Source organism: Piliocolobus tephrosceles, chromosome 19, assembly GCF_002776525.5.
Source record: "Piliocolobus tephrosceles isolate RC106 chromosome 19, ASM277652v3, whole genome shotgun sequence".
NCBI classification, from domain to species: domain Eukaryota; kingdom Metazoa; phylum Chordata; class Mammalia; order Primates; family Cercopithecidae; genus Piliocolobus; species Piliocolobus tephrosceles.
The window spans coordinates 8,584,849-8,605,406 of NC_045452.1; the positions used below are offsets into that span (position 1 = coordinate 8,584,849).

Genomic DNA, 20,558 nt, shown 5'->3' on the forward strand with positions numbered 1-20,558 from the left:
ATATCTCCTTCAGTCTTAGACCCTGGGTCAATGTCCAGTCCCTCTCCGACTCCAGTGACCAAGGGCACACTCTTCCCAGGTTAAGCATTGTTCCATTTTCCCTGACACAAATGCTTCCCAAGGAAGCCCTGGGTGGAGAAACTGCCACTGCCTCTGGGGCCTCAGACCTGGCCCCATTATTATTCCTCTCGGTGTAATAAATACATTTTAAGAGAAACAGATGCCGGAACAGTTGGACAGGAAGGGCCCAGGCCTGTGAAGAGGAATCTGGTTTGTGAAAATCTGTCTATCTGCCAGACGGTGAGCAATATGCTGCTGCCAGCCAGGTCTGGGTCCGGCTGCCAGGTGGGCTAATCGAGCCTTCCCGCCGTGCTGGTGGGTCCTTCCGGACCACCATCCTCAGGCGCTCAAATGGGCGTCGAGTTGTCGTGCCTGCTGCAAAGGGCCCCAGGATGCCAATCATGGCCCCTTAATCACTTTGGCCTCCTTCGTGGGAGGGGCACCCATAGCAACTTATGCAAAGCGTAGCAGGGATAGGGAGGCATCTTCCGACTCAGACACACCACCATCCATGAGTGGCTTTTCTCTTCCATCACTGTCTGAGGATGCTTGTTACCTGCAAGTAGCTACATTGATACCTGACACTTTGAAACTGCGATCGGAAACGGTCCCCTTACCGCCTCTTCCGTCTGGCAAGTCTCTTCAGTCTCCCTGCATCACTGCCCTGATGGAAAAAAAGACATGTGGGCTGCTATAGGTGCAGGCTCCAGCTTCCATGAGGTACAGAGACCCAGATCAGACTTTTGTCCCGGAATTGGTGCCCCATCACATACATTCTCCATTGGCTTGAGCTCATAAATCCCAGTAATTTTTGGCAGGCCCATGGGCAGCGGCAGGAAAACAGAACACTCAGCGTATGGCCTGACTTTGTGTCCTCATAGCCATCCAGCAGGGAGAAGAGATCACCTCCACTTTGCAGATGAGAGAGAAGAGGTTCTAGGAAGACCACGACCTGCCCAACGTCATGCATCCCAGCGGGGGCAGGGACACACAGGGCTGCCTGATTGTGATTTCTCACCTCTTTTTGCTGATTCAGCTGCCCTTCTAGGAACAGATTAATAACTCTCTTCCATCCTCTCAAAACACTGGATGGAGATGAAGATATTCCACTATTTTCCTCCCATGCTCTGTGGTCCCAAGCAAAGTGAGGCATTCGTTTGCTTCTGAGAGAATTAATACCAAGAACCTCTTTTTCTTTCTCCTCCCTTCTCGGAGCTGCTCCACAGAAGGGGATTAACCATATACTAAGCTTTCCCCACAATAAATTTAACTTCTAGTATTCTTTCCCATTGTCCCCCAAAAGCTAAAGAAAAGCCCTGGTAATTCAAGAATTCTGTATCTAAATTATATTTCTACAAGGATTCTTGTTCTCAGAAGCAGTATGAAAATACTTTGTGTGACTGTGTAACCTGAATTTTTTTTTTTTTTTTTTTTTTTTTTTTGGTGATGGTTCTGTTGGTAAGGAGATGAGAGGAGCTAGCCTTTTCTAAAACTGTGATAATAATAATGGTCTCACCCACCTACCATTTGTTGAAGACTTACGGTATTCCAGGCTCTCTACTGAGCATTGTGCAAGCATCATCTTATTTAACCCTTTCAGCCCTTCTAGGAGATGGCTGCTGGCATTGTCATGTCATAGTGACAAGAAAGCAAAGCATATTTTTGTCACTTGCCCAAAACCACACAATTAGAAAGTGGCAGAGCTGGAATTCAGCCTGGGGTTTCCTAAGTGCTGGGTTCTCTGCGTGGCTTCACTGAACTTCCATTCCACCTTCTTTGGCCTGGAGACTCTACAAAGCTAAGCAGGATATTTCTTTTTCTTCCTTTTACTTTTTCTTCTTTTTTTGAGTTGGAGTCTCTCTCTGTCACCCAGGCTGGAGTGCAATGGCGTGATCTTGGCTCACTGAAACCTCCGCCTCTCAGGTTCAAGCAGTTCTCCAGCCTTAGCCTCCCAAGTAGTTTGAATTATGCCTGGCTAATTTTTGTGTTTTTTTAAAAGTAGAGACGGGATTTCACCATGTTGGTCAGGCTGGTCGCGAACTCCTGACCTCACGTGATCCGCTCACATCGGCCTCCCAGCATGCTTGGATTACAGGCGTGAGCCACCACGCCCAGCCTAAGCAGGATATTTCTAGACTCTCTTAAAGCTAGGGTTCTGGATGCAGATTTGTTCCTGCCAATGAGAGATATTGATGTGAGATTTAGGAAGCTAATGTGAGTGCATTCTCTGGCAGTTTGTGGCTATTGCTACTGGCAAATAGTGTAGTGCTAGTAACTGGAGGTTTTCCTGCAACCGGGACCTCACTTCATTCTCCCACATCCTAGACATCAAGAGGCAGTGGTGTTAGAAATGCAGCAGCGTCTTGCATCTGGCATAATTCTGGCAGTAGCTGTCCATATGCCTCTGCTCTGTATATTCTGGGAGTTATTCTAGGAGACTTAACCTAGAACTTGCTCCTTCTGCCATTCCAGTGGTCTTATATGTCCTGGATTCCGTGTATTAAATCCCTTCCTGCTTAAGATACCTAGACTGTATTTTGTTTCCTGTGTGGAGCCTGGACTGATACATTGGGTGGCATCAGGGAAATCCATTCTAGTTTCTGAGCCTTACTTTCTGTACCACTTACAGAGTCATAGAAAGGCTGTAATGAGGGAGTGGAAGCAAAAGAGCTTCCCAAAGGTAAGTCTTTCTGCAGAGATCATGGCCCGATCAGAAGGTACTCTTCCAAATAGAGGACCTGGGGCATAGTTTCCCCAGTAAATGGCCCGTACTCACTTGTTACTTTCAAAGCCATTATAGAACCTGCTACCTAAACAGCTCGCCAAGGACTTGGAGAGCACCTGGAATATGGAACAAGGGGCAGGACAGGCTTTTAGCTCGTATCTGTTCCTGCTCCTCTTCACTCTTGATTCTACCACCTGTGCCAGTTCACCTGGGAGCCTTGCTTTGACAGCACAGTGAGGAGCTGCTGACATGAGCTGCATAATCCTTCTCCCTCTATCTAACAGGGGGCACGGCAGGAAGCCCCAGGAACAGACTCCACCTCACCATTCTTGAGATGTTGCAACTTCCAGAAGTCCACAGTGCTAATTAGGGACCTGTGGGATCTTGTTCACCTAACAGAGAAATAGGTCTGAAGTGGATGGCCGTGAGAATGAAGCCAGCTATCTGCCAGGATGCCTCAGCCACCATCAAGACTTGTGTGTGCAGAGAAACAGGATTTAAGAGGGGAGGGACTGAAAGGGTGTGGAAGCCACTGGGTTCAGTCATCCATTCAATCCACATGATTTGACCACCCTCTATGTGCTAGGCCCTGTGCTTACACTCAGGATTTAATAGTAAAGAAATTATTGGGCCTCACTGGGCTGATAGCATTTCAGGGGAGAGGGAAATGAATACGGTTATACACGAGAGTGATTAGTGCCAAATTGGGGGAAGCAAAGTGGGTGGGGTATGTGTGCTGTGGAAGCCCAAGGAAAGCACCTGATTCAGCCAGGGACAATCAGGGAAGGATACCTGGAAGAGGTGACACCTAAGCCAAGACCCGATGAACATATACGAATTTTTTTGGCAAATGGGGGATGCTGAAGTGAGGGCAAAAATGCTTCTAGAGAGAACAGCCTGAGCGAAGACTCTGGAATGAGAATGAGTTTATCCCAGGACTAAGAGATGTTCAGAAGTGCTGAGTAAGGAGTGATGGGGAGAAGGGCAGAGCCAGACCTCACAGGGCCCTGGAGACCAGGCTAAGGAGCATAGCTTTGTTGTGAGGACACTGAGAAACCACGGAACGGTTTTGGGTAGGGAAGTGTTTTATAATTATTGATGGTTGCATAAATCCATAGAGCTTCTATTTTTCTAATGGACTATATTTAGAGCAGGTTTAAATTCACAGCAACATTGAGAAGAAAGTTCATGAGTTCCCACCTATACCTCACCCACCAACATAGCCTCCCCGACCATCAACATCATTACAATAGATGAACTAACATTGACACATCATTATCAACCAAAATTCATAGTTTACATTCAGGTTCGCTCTTGGTACTGTACAGTCCATGGTTTTTGACAAATGTATAATTTGTATCCACCATTATAATAGTGTACAGAATAATTTCACTACCCTAAAAGCCCTCCAACTCCCATGGAACCTTTTTAAAGGAAGGATTTCTGGGTTTCTCTCTCAGATCTATAGAACTAGAATCCTTATAGGTAAGACCCAGGAATTTGCATATTAATGTTTCCCCCACCTATCTCCATATAGAGGGTGAAATTTAGACAGCTAATCCAAGCCATGGTCTGTCTACAGAAACTCCTGGATGATGTAATATCTAAGGCCTCTTCTCTGTCTTGGCCTGGAAATCCACTTCCAGTTGACTTTAGAAATAACCAAGCAGTTCTCATGGGACCCCGGTGGTCTTCCCTGAATGATTAGTATTGAGAAAAGATCCTTCCCCCCTACAAAGCTTTTTCTTCCCACCAGGGCTCTTGGACTTCTAGCCTTCCTCTAGGGACACTCATCTCTTTCAGGGGAATATGTGGTGCATGATGACCAAAGTTTGGAAACAAAATGAAGGGAAAGAGCAAAAATACATATATCTTCTGGAGTTAACACCGCCCATCTTTGCTACAGTAATCAATCTCGCCTGTAATCCCAGCACTTTAGGAGGCCAAGGCAGGTGGATCATCTGAGGTCAGGAGGTTGAGACCAGCTTGGCCAACATGAGGAAACCCCATCTTCACTAAAAATACAAAAATTAGCCAGATGTGATGGCAGGCACCTGTAATCCCAGCTACTTGGGAAGCTGAGGCAGGAGAATAGCTTGAACCTGGGAGGTGGAGGTTGCAGTGAGCTGAGGTCGTGCCACTGCACTCCAGCCTGGGTGATAGAGCAAGTCTCCATTAAAACAAACAAACAAACAGACAAAAAGATTCTCGAAGTGCTGCAGCAGCTTCCTTTACACTCATGAAAGCACCCTTTATGCACTAATGCATGTGGCTCTTACCATGTCTAAAGTGGAAAAAAATATGACTTGGATCAAGGATGGAAGATTCTCATTCAGTAGAGTGAGTTCTTTGTAAACTAGGAGGTTTTATTATTTCTTTCTGTATCTGTAGTGCTAAAATGTTACTGGCCAGGGGGAAGCTTAGTGAATGTCTGTTGAATGAATGAATGACTTAAATAGTGAAGAGGAGACAGTTTACTTCAACGCTTGGCACACATAGGTGCTCAATTTAATGACACATTCTTATTGTGAGTCCTAGGTCAGCTGTCAGGAGCCTGGGTTATTAATCTGGCTTTACCTTTAATACACTGTGAAATGGTGGGTCAGTCTCTTTTCCTCTCCAGACCTCAGTTTCCTCATCTGAAAGTTAAAGTCCTTCCAGTTCAGGCATTTTATGAAGTGGATGAGAATTTGGCATTGATTTTTTTAAAGAGGTCTACACACACAGTGAGACTACTACACACCCACAAGAATGAATAAGATGAAAAAGACTGACAACGCCAAATGTTGACAAGGATGTGGAGCAACTGGAACTCTCATGCATTGTTGGCAGGAATGTAAAATGATACTAGAATTTTGGAGAAAGATCTTATGTGGTTTCTTATAGCACTCAACATCGTCCTACCTTCTGACCCAGCAATTCAATGCTTAAGTATTTACCAAGAGACATAAAAATAAATGTTCACAAAAAGATTTGCATCTGAATGTTTATAGAAGCTTTATTTATAGTGGCCTCAAACTGGAAATAACCCAATGACCATAAACAAGAGAACAAATAAATCAATTGTGGTATATTCATAAATTGGAATCCCACACAATAGTGAAAAAGACAAACTACTGCTACATGCAAAAACAAAAACCAGTCTCCAAAACTTTATGTTGAATGAAAGAAGCTAGAAACAAAAAAGTACAAATTGTATGATTCCACTTACAGGAAGTTCTAGAACAAACAAAACTAATCAGTGGTGGGGGAAAAAAAACCCAGCACAGTGCTGAACTCTGGGTGTGAGAACGAGGATTGACTGGGGAAGAGTGTAAGGAAACTTTCTGGAGGATTGACAGGTTTGGGCTACACAGATGTTTGCATTTGACAAAATTCAATGTACATAACTTTAAGATGTAAGCATTTCAATACATGTATATGCTTTTTACATAAAAAGCTATAGATAAATATTGGCATTGCATTGTTGAAATGCTTGCTTGAAATGTATCAAAAATTAAGATGGATCAATAGATGGATTGAGGGATGGGCAGACATTGCAAATAAAGTATATAAATGCTAACCAATGGTGGGATCTAAGTGGAGGGTATACATATATTTGCTATAAACTTCTTCCTAGTTTTTTGTTTGAATACTTTTACAATAAAATTTTGGTTAAAAAGGGAGGATCTAGGACCCATGTAAGTTTAATATAATGTTTATCAGCTTTACCCCTGCCCCATTTGATTTTTTTCAGACCAATAATATGAAAGAAAAATTAATCTTAAGCATCTCTAGGGCACATATAGATTTATCAATTTATCTCTCACATATATACATACATAAATATATATATGTATGTGTGTCTGTACATGTGTGTATATTTGTCTTTGAACATCTATAAAAAGATAATTGAGTAAATAATTCCTTATTTCTACATAATTACTAATTATTAAAGATCTCCTGGGACCAGTAACAATAACACAAACTTACCAAGATGATAACATTTGGATTCAGCAAACATCTACTGAGCTGAACTAAAATGTGCCGGGCATTGTGATCCATGGTTTCTTTGGCTTTATCTTCAAAATAACTCAATTTAGTGTAGACATCTCTGTGAGCATTTTACAGACTTCAAACTGAACTCAGAGGTGTTTGCAAATTGTATCCAAAATCACGGAGCCATTGAAATGATCTTTAATGACTACCATCTTTCTCTTTCCAGAAAATGTGTCCACTTTCCCTATCTTAAGATAAAAACCCTTGTAATGTAACCACAGACAGCCCTTTGGATGTGTGATCAGGTTAAAGGATGGTCACATGACTGGGGCAGGCCAATCAGAGGCCTTCTCTGGGATTTTCTAAGTTGGAGGTAGTGAAAGGGCATCTTGTTCTTTCTTTTAGATCTCATACTTTAAGTGGATAGATTTGAGGACACTGGGGTCATGTGAAGTATACTCTACTCCAGGAACTCTATATGGTCCAGCCTATTCAAATTCACAGCAACTTTGTGAGGCAAAAACTATTCTTTCCCTATCTTATGAAGGAGGCAACTGCAGGCCAGTGAGGCTAACAGAAAACATAGCTAATAAGGGAAAGATTCAAAAACCAGGCTAAGCCACCACACAATGTGCCTAGAGGGCTCCCACCTAGGTTGGTGAGGCAGCCTGGAGCTAGCAAGGCCCCTTCCCATCCAGAACTACACTGGCCAGAGCTCTCCACCTGCTCTCAGTCAAAACCCACAAATGCACGTGCCAAGCAACTGTGTACTTCTGGGTTACCGGAACTACCCAGCTAGTCTAAAGGAACCAGGGGCCACCTGGTTGTCCAGTCCTAGGTAATCTGGTCTTCACAGATTCTCTTCCTGTATAAAGAAGCAGAACTCAAGGCCGAGCGCAGTGGCTCACACCTATAATCCTAGCACTTTGGGAGGCTGAGGCAGGTGGATCACTTGAGTTCAGGAGTTCAAGACCAGCCTGGCCAACATGGCAAAATCCCATCTCTACTAAAAATACAAAACTAGCTTGGTGTAGTGGCGGGTGCCTGTAATCCCAGCTACTCTGGAAGCTGAGGCAGGAGAATCAGTTGAACCAAGGAGGTGGAGGTTGCAGTGAGCAGAGATCATGCCACTGCACTCTAACCTGGGCAACAGAGCGAGATGTGGCATCTAAAAAAAAAAAAAAGGTAGCAGAGCTCAAGATCTGGTTGTGGTTATGGGAAAATAAAGGAATTCTCCAACCATTGAAGATCCCTTCTTGATACTGGGGGTATTTATTCCTATAACAGCATATCGGATGTCAGTCAATTACACCAAACTGAAGACAAGAGACATTGGCATTGGCTTGGGGGCTGGACTTCTAGATCCTGATCCAGGCTATGCTGTACCAGTTTATCTCATTTAATACTTAGAGGTAGATAATAGAAGTCCCATTTTACAGATGAGGAAACTGAGGTCAAAAAGACTTTCTAAGCTAGTCTTTATTAACTCTTTACTCTGTAAAATCCTGTACTAGGTTCCTTCTATGCTTTAGTCACATGCTTGCCACACAGCCCTGTGGTGGGTATTGTCCATCATACCCATTTGACAGATGACAAAACTGAGGTTTGGAGAAGGAAGTGAGTCATCTAGGAGGTAGCAGAGTCAAGATTTTAACCTATGACTCTTGAACCTTTTTAGATGCAGCTCTGCCTCTAGTGTAGATCAAGGACTGAATGGTGGCTAAAGCCCATTGGATCCATGGGTATGAAATTAATTCTGATATTGAAACTAAAATCCAAGGTATTTTTTAAAGGTATATTCTGTGCTGCTTTCAGGAAAAAAAAAAAAGAGAGAGAGAGAGAGAGAGGAAGAAGTGATTAAGTCTACCTCCCTCCTGCCCACCCTTCTCCTAACACCCTTTCAAAGGTCCATCGCTGGACCCATAGGCATGGGTGTGGGGTTTATTGGCATCGACAGCAGCTGAGATGCAGCCATTGCAGGCTACGTGGTGCTAAAAATGTTTCAAAGTTCACAGGGGAGAAAAGGGAGAGGAGGGAGGGGTCAGAAGCAACTTTTGCCCACTCTGAAAACAGTTCCGCCCACTAAGTCTTAACTGCGCAGCAGAGGCCAGATCAGATTAGGGCCACCAGTTGCCACATTATCCTGTCTTGAGTCCACTAACTCTCATTAAGCTCCAAAAATCCCGTTTACGGTGTTTAGGACACCTCTGGAGGAGTTTGCTGTGTAAATATTATTCCACCATTAAATCCTACAACCAGGCCACCGTCAACAAGTGGATTCGCAATGGTTTCGCCAAGGGGGCTGCGCTGGGGGCCTGTGAAGTGCGGCCAAGGGGCTTGGCCCAGAAGCCAGCATGAGCGGGAAAGCGCCTCATTCTCCGACCAAAGCCTCCTGCCACTTGGGCCTGCTTAATAAAATGGGGCCGCTGGGGCACTCGATTTGGGCTGGGAATCAAACACACCACCGAGAGCCACTGAGAGCAAGGGCCTGCCTTAGACAGCGGGAGCTCCTGCTTACCCGCCTTCATCTTATGCGGGGGACTTGTGGGCTGCAGCCCTCTTGGCTGAGTCTGGGAATGACCTCCAGTATCTCCCACCTCGGCAGCAGAACCGGTGTGGGCATCGTTCTGGGGAGGTGACTTTTTCCCAGCCGGAGGCAACTTTGCCTTGCGTGTCCTTTCTGTTGTCTGCAGGCCCAGACCGTTTCTTTATTCATTTGTGTATTTGGAGGAGGGAAATGGCTGGATGATGAGCCATCGATTATTGTGGATGGATAACCTGTCTGACTCAGCAGATGCTGCTGTTGCTGCTGCTGTGATGGCTGTCACTACTTTTTTCTTTTTTCTTTTTTTTAAAAAAAAATTAATTAATTTGCTTTTTAAGCTGATTTGCAGATTGCACTTCTGGGATGTGGTGAGCAAGGATGAAGGACTTAAATTTGAAAAGTGCTTAGCTCAGGTATGGTAGGAATTCCTCATTCCAGAATTGTTCTTTGAACTCAACAGTGGGTAATCAAGCCTGGTGCTCTCACAGTGAGGAATCCAATGTTCTGAACCTAAAGGGCTATGAACCAGGCAGGTCTTGGCACACAATGGGTGCCCAGTACGTGGGGACTGAGGCGTATGAAGCCCCAAGCACCACTGTGTCTGGCACATAGCAATTGCTCAGTTAACATTCTTCTTCTGGGAGCTTGAACCCCAGCTCCGTCATGTTTGTAGTTGCCTGATGTTGAGAAAATCCCTTTCCTTTTCTGAGCCTCAGCTTCCACATCTGTAAAACGGAGCTTATATCTGCAACCTGGAGCTGCTTAAAAGGTTCATTCATCCACACATGGGCTTGTTTAATATGTAGTTGTTGACTACCTACTATGTGCTGGTGCTGAGGGTTTTGTGATGAATGACACCTAGTGCTTCCTTCAAGGAGCTGGCGGTCCACAGAGGAGTTAACAGATAATTAGGATGTTCTGTTGTCAGTGCTGTGATGTGGAAACCCTGATGAAAGGCCCTTAATGTAGCCTGCCTAGAGGACAGGGGGTGACCAGCAATTACCTCCCAGAGCAAGGCTTAGCAAACTGCTGCCCCCAGGCTAAATCTGGCCCACTGCCTCTTTCATACAGCTCACAAGCTAAGAATGGCTTTTACACTTTTAAATGGTTTTACACAATCAAAATCATGTTTGAGCCCACTCGAAAATTATGTGACATTCAAATTTCAGTGTCCATAAATCACGTTTTATTGAAACACAGCCATGCTCATTCTGGTGTATTGTTTGTGTCTCTTTGCACTTCGACAGCAGAGTTGAGTTGTGGCAACAGAGACCGTGTGCCCCCACAGTCTAAAATATTTACTGTCTGTCTCTGTACAGAATAAGTTGGCTGACCACTGTCCTAGAGGAAGTGATATGTGAGCCCAAGCCAAAGGAGAGGGAGAAATTGGTCAGCCAGAGACGGATGAAAGGTGTGAGAAGAGGTTTGCTTTGCAGGTTGGAGAATATTCGTGGCATCTTCAAAGATGATGCAATTCCTGTGCAGCAAACTACGAAGTGCAGTACCAACTTGAGTGAGTATTCAAAACAGTGGAGGACAGGCCCATCACCAATCTCCTTAGAGAAAGTACAAGGGGAATAATCATGACACAAGATCTCATTTATTCAGCACCTATTTGGTCCACTGTAGTTTTCCTAACACACTCATATTCAGTCCTCCAAATGGACCTGAGAAATGGGATCGTTAACCCACTTCACAGATGAGGAATTGGGAACTCAGAGAAGTAAAGACACCCAGCCGAGGTCACACAGCAAAACAGAGATCAGAATGCCCAGACTGTCTCCTTTGCAAATTCATGTTCCAAACCCACACTCATAAACCAGTCATTGTCAGCCCTTATCCTGTAACGTTAAAAAGCCATATGTTGGTAAGAAAAAAGAAAAATAAATGAAAAATGAAAGTGAACTAGAATCCAAAGTAGATTTTTTTTTTGAGGCAGTGTCTCACTCTGTTGCCCATGCTGCAGTACAGTGGCACAATCATAGCTCACTGTAGCCTCGACCTTCTTGGCTCAAGCTGTTCCCCTGCCTCAGCCTCCCAAGTAGCAGGGACCATGGGCATACGCCACCATGCTCTGCTGATTTTTTTATTTTTTGTAGAGATGAAGTCTCACTGTGTTGCTCAGACTGGTCTCGAACTACTGGGCTCAAGCGATCCTCCCACCTCAGCCTCCCAAAGTGTTGGGATTAGAGGCATGAGCCACCGCGTTTGGTCCGAAGTAGAAATTTTGCAGCTACTCTCCACCCTCCAACATCTTGGATGCTGTATCCACTTCCCTCCCCCCAACTCTTGCAAGTCCTTCTGAAATCCAGCTACACCGCTGGGAAGGAGAAAGAGAAAAATAAAAATAAGCCAGGCTTCCCAGAAAGAGCCAGCAGGAAAGAGCTCTCTGAGATGGGTGGAGAGACGCATCCCTGAGCGCAGCAGAGTTGGCAGGCCCAGCTCCCGGCAGCTGTTGGCTGCGCACAGAATAAACACAAGCGGATGGATGGGTTCGGGCAGGGAAGCCACCTCGCCTGGCGGGCTCCAGGCAAAGCCGCGAGGCGCTGGGTGGCAGGCCTGCCAGCTGACGGGAAGTGACTCGGGCGCGGGGTTTGTGCTTTTAGCTGCTTGGCGCAGGTCTGCGCAGCGTCAGGGGCATTGGTGAGAGACATAGGAAGCGATGGAATTGGGAGGTCCTGGCAGCTCCTGTCTGTGTGTTCTGGAGAGAGACTGTTTACCCATCTGAACCTCAGTGACCTCATCCATATGTGGAGGTAGCAGTACCCTCCTTTGGGGACAGTTGTGCACTGGACATTAAGAGGTGTTGCTTGGATCCCTCTTCGAGGAAAGCCTCATTGTCCCAGCGTCTGGGAGTGCTCGCCTTAGCCACTGGCCCTTTAAGGGGTGGCCCCAGCTCCACAGTTTCATCTGAGGTCACGTCCATGTGGAGATAGGAAGCTTCATCCAATGACTGATCCATGTAAGTTATAAAGGCTTGGATGACACTGAAGGGCTGTTCTAGCTCCAGGGCTGCCCATATTGTTGGCTGAGGCCGTTGTTCAGCCTGCATCGTGACTCAACTTCTCCCTCCACCCACTTCCCCTCTTCCCTCCCTTCTGTGGGTGTCAATCCGAAAACTCTTCCTAATAAATGACACGCATGGTAAACTCTGCTTCGCTATGCTTCTTGGGCACCCAACTTGGGACTATATGCTTGAGAAATTGTGTTTGGAAAGCACCTATGGCACAGAGGGAGCTCAATATGTGCGAATAAGTGAAAGGAAGATGAGAACTGCAGAGGAACCTCCTTCAGCGTGTCCACATCCCTCTTGATGTCAAAGATAATGAACAAAGTAAATCAGCAGAACAGGATCCCTTTTCTAAAGCATTGGGGCATTTGTTCTGCCATCAAATACTGAAGCCCAGATATGCACCAGACATGCACAGGCAGCTAAAGGCATTATTATTCCCACTTGACAGAGGTGAAGACTGAGGCCAAGAGAAATGACTATAATTTGGCAGAGTATCCTGCATGAGCATTATTCATTTATGAATAAAATATTGAGTGCTGGGCTCTAGGGCAACTGGAGCCTGCTCAGAGCCCAGAAGAGAGACAGTAGGTGAGTCCAGCAATGAAAATGATACAAGGTTTGAGAAAACTGATGATGCACACATGCAGGGGGTGATTAAGGGATAAAACAGGGGAACCTAAGGTGGCCAGGAGGGGTCACAGCAGGATTGAAATTGACATCTTCCAACTCTGCTTCTTCAGCAGCCCAACAAATTTCTGTTTGGGGAGGTAAATTGGTGAGGCTGGGTTCTCAGTCATCCCTAGCTTCTTCCACCTCTGTGTTTAAGAGCCAGCACAAAAGCCCCAAATGTCCCCGACCTCTCTGCAACTGAGAAGCCAGAATCCCATAGCTGAGCTTCTTCTCCAGCCAATCCAAGACTTAGCACACTCGGTTTTCTCCAAAGCAAGATGGCCAAGTTTGGAAGCAACTCCGAATCTTCCCTTTCCTTTTCCTCTCCAGCGAGTGGTCAGCTTCTCTTTCCAGTAATCAAAGCCAAAGTCATCTCTCTCCATTTTCCTCCTTTTTCTCTCATAGGCTGAAGCATCTGTCCTCTGCAGAATCTCTTTCCTGCTCTGAAGTCCCCCATCCAGGTCTTTTTCCTGGCAACATCAAGAAGCTTTCTCAGCATGGGGAAAAAGAGTCTAGAAGGGTCATGGCTCAGCAGCAGCTATTGGATTCCTGGGAAAAGCCAGGCTCAGAGTGAGAGAGAGAGAGAGAGGAGACCATCAGAGTTATGTGGGTGCAGTGGTGAGTGCAGCACAAATGCACCTTCAAAGCCACAGCCTTGAGGAGCTCTCCCAAAGACAGCTTGGGACAGTCTCACTTGTACCAGCACAAGTCCCAGAAAGCCTGGCCCTTGCCCAGGTCTGCAGCCTCCAAGCCCACTGCTCCACGTAAGTGCCCCAGTCTACACTGCTGCCAAGTTCCTCCCCGCTCTTCCTTCTGTCTGGAATGCTGGTCCTCCTGTTGGCTAGGACCAATACATTCTTCCAATTGTAGCTCAAGTAGCGCCTCCTCTGAGAAACATTCCTGGCCAGCCCTGCACTTTGGTATCTCTCCCATAGACCTCTTCATGTAAGAGTGCTTGTCACACTGAATTGTCATTGTGGGTTGACTAATCTTCTTCCCTCACCAGTCTCTGAGCCATTTGAAAGCAGGGAACACTGGAGTTTACTCATGCTGGGACCACCAGAAGTTAGTTCAGAGCCTGGCACATAGTAGGTGCTTTGATGTTGTTGCCTGACTCCACGAGGGCTACCCTTCTCTCTTTTTATCTTGGCTTCATTCTTCAAATAGGCCTCAAATTGCACCTGGGATGGCCATCCACCTTCCTGAACTGGTACACCCCTTGCTTAGTAACCCACCAAGAGGAAAAATATCTTAGGGAAGATTCTCATCGGTCCAGAATGGGTCATGTGCTTCTCCCTGAAACAATCACATGACCTGGGGAAAGGATGGCTTTGCTTGGCCAGGTCTGGGTCACATGTGGCTCCTGTGGCTGGCAGTGAGATCAGCTACATCAGGAAGCTGTAAAGGAAGCAAAAGGAAGCAGTGGTTCTATTCCTGGAAAATGAGGAGGAGTGTGAGACAGGGAGAGACAACACATTTCCAGCATGAACCATGTAGATCAATCTTGGGAGGGAAAAGATGTTTGTTTGCTTTACCAAATGATTATTTTATGGAGTAACTGGTGATTTTCTCCAAAAGGAGAGATTCTGAAATATAGGCTCTGGTAAAAGCCTATATTGGGTTTTGAATGCACCTAGTGAGGAGTTGACAAATATTTAAGCACGAGGCTGAAGTGTGAAAGGCCTTGAATCGTTCAAGATGTTTGATCCTGTAGCTGAGCAAACTACAGCGCTGGAACTGGCCATCGGTTTTATAAATAAATATTTATTGTAAAACAGCCGCACACACATATTGTCAATGGCTACTTTCACTACATTTGCAGAGTTGAGTGGTTGTGAAAGTGATCATATAGCCTCAAGCCAGAAATACTTAATGTCTGACAATTTACAGAAGGTATTTTAAAGATAGGGACGATGGGCCACACAGTTCACTGGGATGTGGGTGGATCTGTAAGTGGTCACTGTCCCGCTGGTCTTTCTCTCAGGTGGGCCTCCCTAGAAACAGACCCTGAGACAAGGAAACCAGTGAGAGTTTATTTGGAAGGTGATCTCAGGAAGCACCATTAGGAAAGGGGCAGGGAGTCAGAGAGGAAAGGGAAGACAACCTTTAATAGGGGCATTAGGAGTAGGTTATCATTGTCAACCAGAGCTTAGTTTCACTGGGAACTCTGGGAGTGGCATAGATTAAGTACTTCTGCGGGGAAAAGGAGCTGGGGTATTTATACACCAACTCCCACCTGGGACTGGTTGAGGACTGTTCCTAGGGCAGTATAAATTACTTGGCACTTGCAACCTTGCCCATGCATGGGTAGAGCAGGCTCACAGCCAGAGGAAACCAATGAGCCACAGGTGCTGGCAGGCATGCCCTCTTCCCCAAACTCAGGGCCAAGAATCTGGCCTAGATATTCCTTGAGGCTGATTTTCTTCAGCTTCTGATGGAGCTGTCTTTGAGAACAGTCTTGAGGAATTCCCAGGGGAGGGCTAGTGGTGGCAGAAAAGGTGAGTGGTTTACACTCCTGGATTTTACAGGTGTTTATAGAATGTCTGTGATATGTCATTGAGTTTCCCGGCACATCTGTGGGAGGCAGAGCCCCTCTTCTGCTAAGTACTGGCGGTGGGATCTGGAGCGAGTTCCTACACAGTCTAAGCCTAAATTTCCTTTTCTGTAAAGGAGGCAATGAAGCTTCCCTGGAGGAGTGATTTGAGGATTGACAAGACACTTAGAATGGTTCCATCACACACTGAGCCTCAATTATTATTATTTTCCATGTCCCTGGACTCTCCTCTGCCCCCCAGCCTTTCTTGTGCATGCCCAGGTACTCTGTACCCCTGGGAATGGAACTCCACTAGGTGGCTTTGGGAGCAGTGGGGCTGGAGCCACAAAGCCAACACTCCCAGTGGGACCTGGGAGAGCTGCTTCACCCCTCTGGCCTCAGTTTCCTCATCTGCTGATTTGGGATTGGAGTATCTCTTCTTTTCTGCCCACAGAGTTGGTGGGTATGAGAATTGAATGATGTGTATTCAAAGTGAGTTGTCAACTGTAAAGCAATGGGATATTTTTTGCTGTTTGCATAATTGTTTTTTGTTTGTTTTGTTGGCTTTTTTTTGTTGGTGGTGTGGTGGTTTTTCTACCGTGTGTGTGTGTGTGTGTGTGTGTGTGTTCTGTCACCCAGGTTGGAGTGCAGTGGCGTGATCATAGCTCATGCAGCCTGAACCTCCTGGGCTCAAGCAATCCTCCTACCTCAGCCTCCTGAGTAGCTGGGATTACAGGTAAGCACCACCATGACCAGCTAATGTTTTTAATTTTGTTTTTGTAGAAATAGGGTCTTGCTATGTTGTCCAGGCTGCTCTGAAACTCTTGCCTTCAAACAATCCTCCTGCCTTGGCTTCTCAAAATGCTGGGATGACAGGCATGAGGAACTATGCACAGCCTGTTTGGTTTTTTCATACACGTGTTTCCAAACCCATGTATAAAACGTGAGCTCCTCATATCTCAAGTAACCAGCACCTGCCACATAGTAGATCCCCAATAAGTGTTTATTTAATAAGTCACTGTGCCTGGAACATAACAGGACCTTAACACAAGCTCAATGAAGAGTCAATGAATGAATGAGCAAATGAAATGCATCAGGGAGTCAAAGATGTGTGAGTGTAGAGATAGTAGCCCAAGATCTAGGGTTCCTAAATGGTAGGTTTTGCTCTGCCTTTTTCTAGCTGTTGGACCTTAAACAAGTCACTTTCCTGATCCAAGCCTCAGTTTTCCTATGTGTAAAATGGAAAGGTACCAGGAGTCCTTCCAGCCTGAAAATTGAGGGCTTTCCTGCTTCATCCAGACAGCCCAGGGTGACCTTGATGTCACTGGTTTGTCTCCTGGACCCTCTGGGACCCAGTTGGATGCTTCTTTTTCCTTGAATGTTGTTTGCAATGTGTTTTCTGAACCACTTCTTATCTAGCATTTTTGCTTTCCTCCGTGTGCTAGAATTAACCAGTGGAGCAGAATTCCTTCAAATCTGCTTATGCGTCAGCATCCACATGGTTGATGGTCAAATGCAGAGTCCTGGGCCCTACCTCACGTAAAAGGTCTTACTAGGTTTTGAGTCAGAATCTCAGGGAAGGAAGGTCCAGACACCTGCATTTCAGAAGCTCCCCTCAGGGTGCCAACGCTGCTAACATTGGGAACTCTGGCAACTGTGATGCAGTGCACAGGCTCTGGGCTCAGGCTGGCGCATCTCACTTGCTGAGAGGATTTGGGGAATTATCTACTCTCTCCGATCCCTGCTTCTTTCTATTGTAAAAGGCCTCGTGGACCAGGTGCGGTGGGTCACGCCTGCAATACCAACACTCTGGGACACCAAGGAGGGCGGATCACCTGAGGTCAGGAGTTCGAGACCAGCCTGCCCAACATGGTGAAACCCCATCTCTACTAAAAATAAAAAAGTGGCCTGGTGCCTGTAATCCCAGCTACTCGGGAGGCTGAGGCAGGAGAATTACTTGAACCCAGGAGGAGGAGGTTGCAATGAGCCGAGACCACACCGCTGCACTCCAGCCTCGGCAACACAGTGACACTCCATCTCTAAATAAATAAATAAATAAATAAAGTCTCATGGTCGGATGAGGCTTAAACGAGACACAAATTCAGGCTATCATTACCAGTCCTATGGCAGGCTTGAACCCTGTCCCCCAGCTCAGGAGTCCGCAAGAAATCACAGCTGTTTATTTTCTGTGAATCAATGTAACTTCTTTTTCCAACCCCCATTCCTTTGGGCTAGAGGAAAACATAACATAAGGCAGATATTGAGAAAGCCCAGCTCCCACCTGTACCGCCAGGGTGGTGCCACAGCCAGGGTCTTAGTTTTAAAATACCAGAAAACCAGGGATCTTTGTCAGTTCTCTGCATGGATTGTACCCTGCCCCCCCCACCCTGAAAGATGACAATAGAGCTGGCGACCTGCTTGAATGAGATGGGGGAGAGGAAAAAAGATGAAACTCTGCAGAAAACAGAAATGTACACTTACTGACAAACAATTTCCATTCCAAATATCATCCAAACCCAGTCCCTCTACTCTACCATCTCATGTTGTTGAATTTGACCTTTCCTTATTGGGTGGTTACCATTAAAGGAGAATTTTTAAATAAAGGCAAAATCACGACTCTCGTGCAATTACAGAATGAACACCCGTCAGAGATTTTATTTAAAGCATTAATTAATGATGGAACCAGGAAAATGGCACAACCGGTTCAAAGGAGAATTTAAGCACCACACATAGACATGCAGGCAAACAGAAATGCTGGCATTCATTTACAAGTAGATACGAAAGTGGTCAATAACTTGAGGATAATAATCAATTGCATTCCACTGGACACAATTCATTTGCATTTCTATGGCATCAAGCATTTGTATTACTCTTGGTTTTTTCTTGAACTTAGAGAGTTAGGAAATAGCTCAAAGACGATGAAAGGCATAGATATCCTGGACGGTTATGCTAGACAGAACATTCAGCAGTCTTTATACCTTTTTTGGCCCATATCAACATCTTTTATAATTTTTTTCTGACAGTACAATGCAGCCACCACCATCCCAGAGAAGAAGTGAGGGGCTATGTTGTGTTTCCTGGACCTCCGTTTCTTAATCTGCAAAATGGGCATAAGAGCCCTTGACAATCCAGAGACATGAGGTCCCGCTGTGACGAGTACCGTGGGAAACGTGAAGTGCTAAGGGACAGGGTCACAAATCTCAGTCACAGTGTGGCCCTCCTTCCTGATTTAGGTCACATCCTTGTTCTACCTTGAAAGAGTTATTTTTTTTTTCCTTTATACCAACTTTGATTTGATAAAACCCTTGAAATCAGAGAATGAGGTGCTGATTCTGTATTTTTTTTTCTAATACCTATGAAAATAGACAAAAGCCATTGAGATAAGAAAGGTAAGTTCATTCTTGTACCAACTAATCCAGTGCTCTGTGGGAAGTGCAGGATTAGGAAGATTTTGAGGAAGAAATTAAATGATAGCCTACAAACACACACACACACACACACACACACACACACACACACACACATACACACCACTAATCACCACCACCACCACCACCACCACCACCACCACCAATGTATTCTGCAAATTCATATACAATTTGCAAACCTCCTCCTGAAATAAAAGACTGGGCCAGGGACGGATTGTTGTCACATGGGCTGTCGGGAGGCAGAGCTCCCCTGTGTTCCTGAGAGCACCCCTTCCTGAGAGCACCCCTCCCTGGGGCCTCACCAGCCCCCAACTCGCCTCTCAAATTCCCACCTCTCCCTTTGCTCTGAGCCTTTGGAAACCCAGACAGCAGCGGCCCCACTCCTGTGATTCATCCGGCAGGAATGTGGGAGTTCTCGAATTGCTCCAGCTAAAGCCTTTTAATTCCCCTTCGGTGATGAATGGGCGAGGCTCTCAAATGAAATGTGGAGGCTCCCAGTCCCAGCCCGCTGTCCTCCCCCTCCTCAGCGTAATTATTTCTGTGCAGAACATGTCAAGTGCCCTGCTTCCCGGGAACTCGTTTCGCATGCAAACATTTGGTGATTAAGCGAGGCTTACTTAATTAAGCACTTTGTAATGACTCTTAAACCAAAGAACAGTGGATTAGGAGTCCAATTCGTGCTGGTAATGGGAAAGGCAGCTTCATATCACAGGGAGGCAGACAGTGATCCGGTGTGGGGAGGTAGCCAGGTCAGGCAGGGCAGAGTAGGGGCCCTGGGAACTCTGCTAGAATCATTCATTCATTCATTCATTCATTCAACTTATTTTTGGAGCACTTTTTGGAGCCAGAGTAGCTGGTGAACAATAATAATAGTAATACGGCCAGGCACTGTGCTAATAAGTCTGGTGAACAACCAGAGTGAGGAGGAGCCAGAGATAGTTATTGAGAGCTGACTCTACAAGGCATGAACTGCTAGTAGTAATGACGGCAATAATAAGCATCTTCATTACAGCAGCAAATCCTTGAATAGGATTTCTCTGTGGCCCTGTGTGTCCTGAAACTGCTGGGTTTCTGCCATGGCCTCGGCCTTTGGAAACAGCCCCCATCTTTGTTGCTGTCTTCCTGACTCGTCGGCTTCTCACCCACCAGTGGCACACTTCCCACATCTGTATAATGAGTAGTTGGATCTGGGTCTTCTCTTAGACGCTTTTGGGTCTTAGGAGCCTAGGGTGTCTCCTCTGCTTCTGGGGGCTACGGGAATGGTGGCGCCACTTCGGGGGACTCAGCTGCAATATTGCAGAAGGCTTCAGAGCCCAGCCCTACACAGCTTCAAGACAGAGCAAGGGTGAGTCTCAGCTCAGACCTTCATAAACTGTAGGACCTTCACCAGGTAGCTTGTCCTCTCTGAGGTACGAGTCCTTCACATCTCAAATCAAATAACTCTTCCATCTGCTTCCAGGGCTCTTGTAAGGGAATCACACAGACTCATGGACATAGGGGGCCTTTGAAAACCATCTACCTGGTGGCAGAAACCATCATGTCTCAAACTTGGGCCCACGAACACACCCCAATGTATTCACTTGTCTACTTGCTTTGGTTTTACCATT

The 20,558-nt window shown here is 45.9% G+C and overlaps 1 protein-coding gene across 1 annotated transcript; it reads left to right on the top strand.

The window, feature by feature from the left end:
* The first annotated feature begins 2,761 nt into the window (after window positions 1–2,761).
* Window positions 2,762–3,353, top strand: LOC111525379. The gene is given in 2 exon segments (XM_023190759.1): window positions 2,762–2,777; window positions 3,070–3,353. Coding segments are annotated over 2 exon segments (300 nt in total).
* Window positions 3,354–20,558: the final 17,205 nt, after the last annotated feature.